Source organism: Cucurbita moschata, unplaced genomic scaffold, assembly GCF_002738365.1.
Source record: "Cucurbita moschata cultivar Rifu unplaced genomic scaffold, Cmos_1.0 Cmo_Scf00007, whole genome shotgun sequence".
NCBI lineage: Eukaryota > Viridiplantae > Streptophyta > Magnoliopsida > Cucurbitales > Cucurbitaceae > Cucurbita > Cucurbita moschata.
In genome coordinates, this window is record NW_019268523.1 from 133,968 (window position 1) to 136,625 (window position 2,658).

Below are 2,658 nucleotides of genomic sequence, written 5' to 3' on the forward strand. Positions count from 1 at the left end.
AAAAAAAAAAAAAAAAAAAAAAAACGTGAATGTAAACTGTAAACCATCTATTTCAATCTCCCATTGTAGTCTGAAATCATTGACAAAAAGTTTGTATCGAATGAAATAGATACTCAATTCACAACAATAAAAAATATTTTCTAAATAATTGAAACACATCAAAAAAACATTTAAAGAAAAATCTCAGAGCACACTAAATTTTAGTGTAGTACTGTAGTTAAATTCACGTGTAAATTCAAATTCACCTTCGTATTGTTTTTATTAAAATGTAAGTCTGTAAAAATAAAAAATAAAAAAACTGTATTTTTTTAAGTTGAATGAAAAACTGTTGAAGGCGCATATTAGTCCTACCTCTTTAGCTAGCTATTAAAGTTTTTCTTTTACCATGTAATACATCCAAATGGAGACATAAAAAATGACACGTCGCCGTATTTAAGCATTAAATTCAGATTAACAATAATTGATACGACATGTTAATGTCGGCTTTGAGTTCTATTTCTAAACAAAACCAAGTCAACTAAATAAAAAAAGATAATAGAATCCCCCTTTGTAGTAGTAGTAGTAATAATAATAATAATAATAATAAATCCCCATTTGAATGGGCATTTATGAGAATCACTAAAATCTCAAGTAAATTACCAAAGAAATTGAAATCAAAGGCTTTATTATTAAAGATTTTAAAAAGGTAAAAAGAGAATGAAAAGAAAAAAAAAAAAAATAGGCATTTTGAACGCTTCCACCCTCCATTTTTATTTGTGATCGTGATTCGTGATTTGTGATTCATGAAATTGAAACATTCAAAAGCTCCCTCTGATTCATAAATTGATTTTTCTCCGACGGTGTTGGCTTCTTCTTTTATCAACTTCCCCTTTGACCAGTCAATTTCTTCCTTCTTTTTTTCTTCTCTTTCTCCGTTTCCATACTCTCTCTGGTTTCATTCCCATTCCATTTTTAACTATATTTTCTAATGTCTGATTTGCAGGAATTCTTATGGGGATTTTCCATTTTTTCTCTGCTTTTTTGTTCTCTACGGGGCTTGACCAAAGCCCTTCCAATGGCCCTCTCTCTCTATTCTCCTTCTTCCCCTGTATTTCCTCCTCCTACTTCGTGGGTTAGGCATATTCTCCTCGGAACTAAGGCAACATCGCCCCTGCCAGACGATTCCTCTGCAGTTCTCGATGCCCAAGAAAATACTCTGCTGCCGCCCAACCAGACGTCTGAGAACCAGGTTGATGACAAACCACAGGAGGAGGAGAAGAGCCTTCGTGACGAGAAGTTTAAGGAAGGCTCGGATTCTTCAACAATGGCAAAGGGCTCTGGGGCTCCTAACAAGTTGAGGAAGAGACCTGGAAGGCTGGTGGTGCCGGAATATTGTCCTGGATTGGAATTTACGAAACTGAGGAAGAAAATGGAGAATCAGGAATTCCAAGTCCAAGGGAGGGATTACTGTTTGGCAACCAAGAAAGGAAGGCGAGAAACGTTGGAAGATGCCTACATAGTTTTGCTTGATGTGTTGGGAGATTCCAAACAGGTAAATTTTTTGCAATATTTCTTCCGTGTTCTGATTCTTACCCGATCGAATTGAAATTTCGTCATCGGTTTGGTTTGGAGAGACTGATCATGTACATCAATATAATTCGAAATGAAAAGCAGGCTTTCTTCGCTGTAGTGGACGGCCATGGCGGTCGCGATGCAGCCGACTACGTGGTCGAAAATTTAGGGAAGAACATCATAAACGCTCTTGAGAAAATTGCCGAGGACGAAGAAAACGCAATCGAATTGGCGATTCGTAGAGGCCACGGACGCACAGACGAAGAGTTTCTTAGTCAGGTCAGGTAACAAATTGATTAATCTTTCACACAAGTTCGTAGGGCAACCGAAAATTCGATTAAAACAATTGGCGTACCCCCCGGTTCATCGCAGGGCGTTGGGAGTGGAGCCTGTGCGGCGAGCGTGCTGGTGAAGGACGGCGAGCTTCATGTTGCCAACGTCGGAGATTGTCGAGTGGTATTGAGCCGAAACGGCGTAGCGACGGCATTGACGAAGCAACACCGTGTGTGTCGAGAAGACGAGCGCCTCCGGATTGAGAAGTCGGTGAGTGAAAGGAAATGAATAAGTCCATGTCCATGTCCATGTCCATTCCAATTCCAATTGAAGTTGAATTGATTTGCAGGGGGGATTTGTGGAGTGCAAAAACGGAGTGTGGAGAGTTCAAGGTTCGCTGGCGGTGTCGAGGGCCATAGGAGACGTGCATTTGAAAGAATGGGTGATTTCAGAGCCTGAAATCCGTCGTCTGCCTCTAACTCCTGATTGCGAGTTCTTGATAATGGCGTCTGATGGACTGTGGGATAAGGTACTTCCAATTCACACACGCCATCTTCAATTCCAAGTTCAAACCCAACATTATTCGTTTGCTTAGTCAAGAAGAAACAAAAGCATGCATAATAATAACAATAATTCCTCTCATGCTCGCTCCCCTGTTCAAACCTTTTACCAACCTAAAATAATATTTTCTTTTTCTTTTTTTTTTTTTGCCATTTCGTATGGGACAGATTCTTATTTTAATTTTTTTAACTTTTTTTCTATCGTAGAATTGGGTTTTTGATTATTATGTTAAAGAGTATAATAATAACGAGAAAAAAAAAAAAAAAAAAAAAA

General features: G+C 38.4%; 2 protein-coding genes across 3 annotated transcripts in view; both read left to right on the forward strand.

Annotated features, from left to right (window-relative positions):
* The window catches only part of LOC111444705 (protein PARTING DANCERS), a 5,553-nt gene extending 4,476 nt beyond the window's left edge, over window positions 1-1,077 (forward strand). The window contains exon 9 of the transcript XR_002710726.1: window positions 983-1,077. The gene's annotated coding sequence lies outside the window, so the exon portion shown is untranslated. The remainder of the gene's footprint in view (window positions 1-982) is intronic.
* LOC111444704 (probable protein phosphatase 2C 2) overlaps window positions 749-2,658 on the forward strand; it is a 2,763-nt gene continuing 853 nt past the window's right edge. For both annotated transcript variants that reach the window (XM_023082713.1, XM_023082714.1), the window contains exons 1-4: window positions 749-1,531; window positions 1,654-1,830; window positions 1,924-2,094; window positions 2,174-2,353. In XM_023082713.1, coding sequence (XP_022938481.1) covers window positions 968-1,531; window positions 1,654-1,830; window positions 1,924-2,094; window positions 2,174-2,353 — 1,092 coding nt within the window. In that variant the 5' untranslated portion in view covers window positions 749-967. The remainder of the gene's footprint in view (window positions 1,532-1,653; window positions 1,831-1,923; window positions 2,095-2,173; window positions 2,354-2,658) is intronic.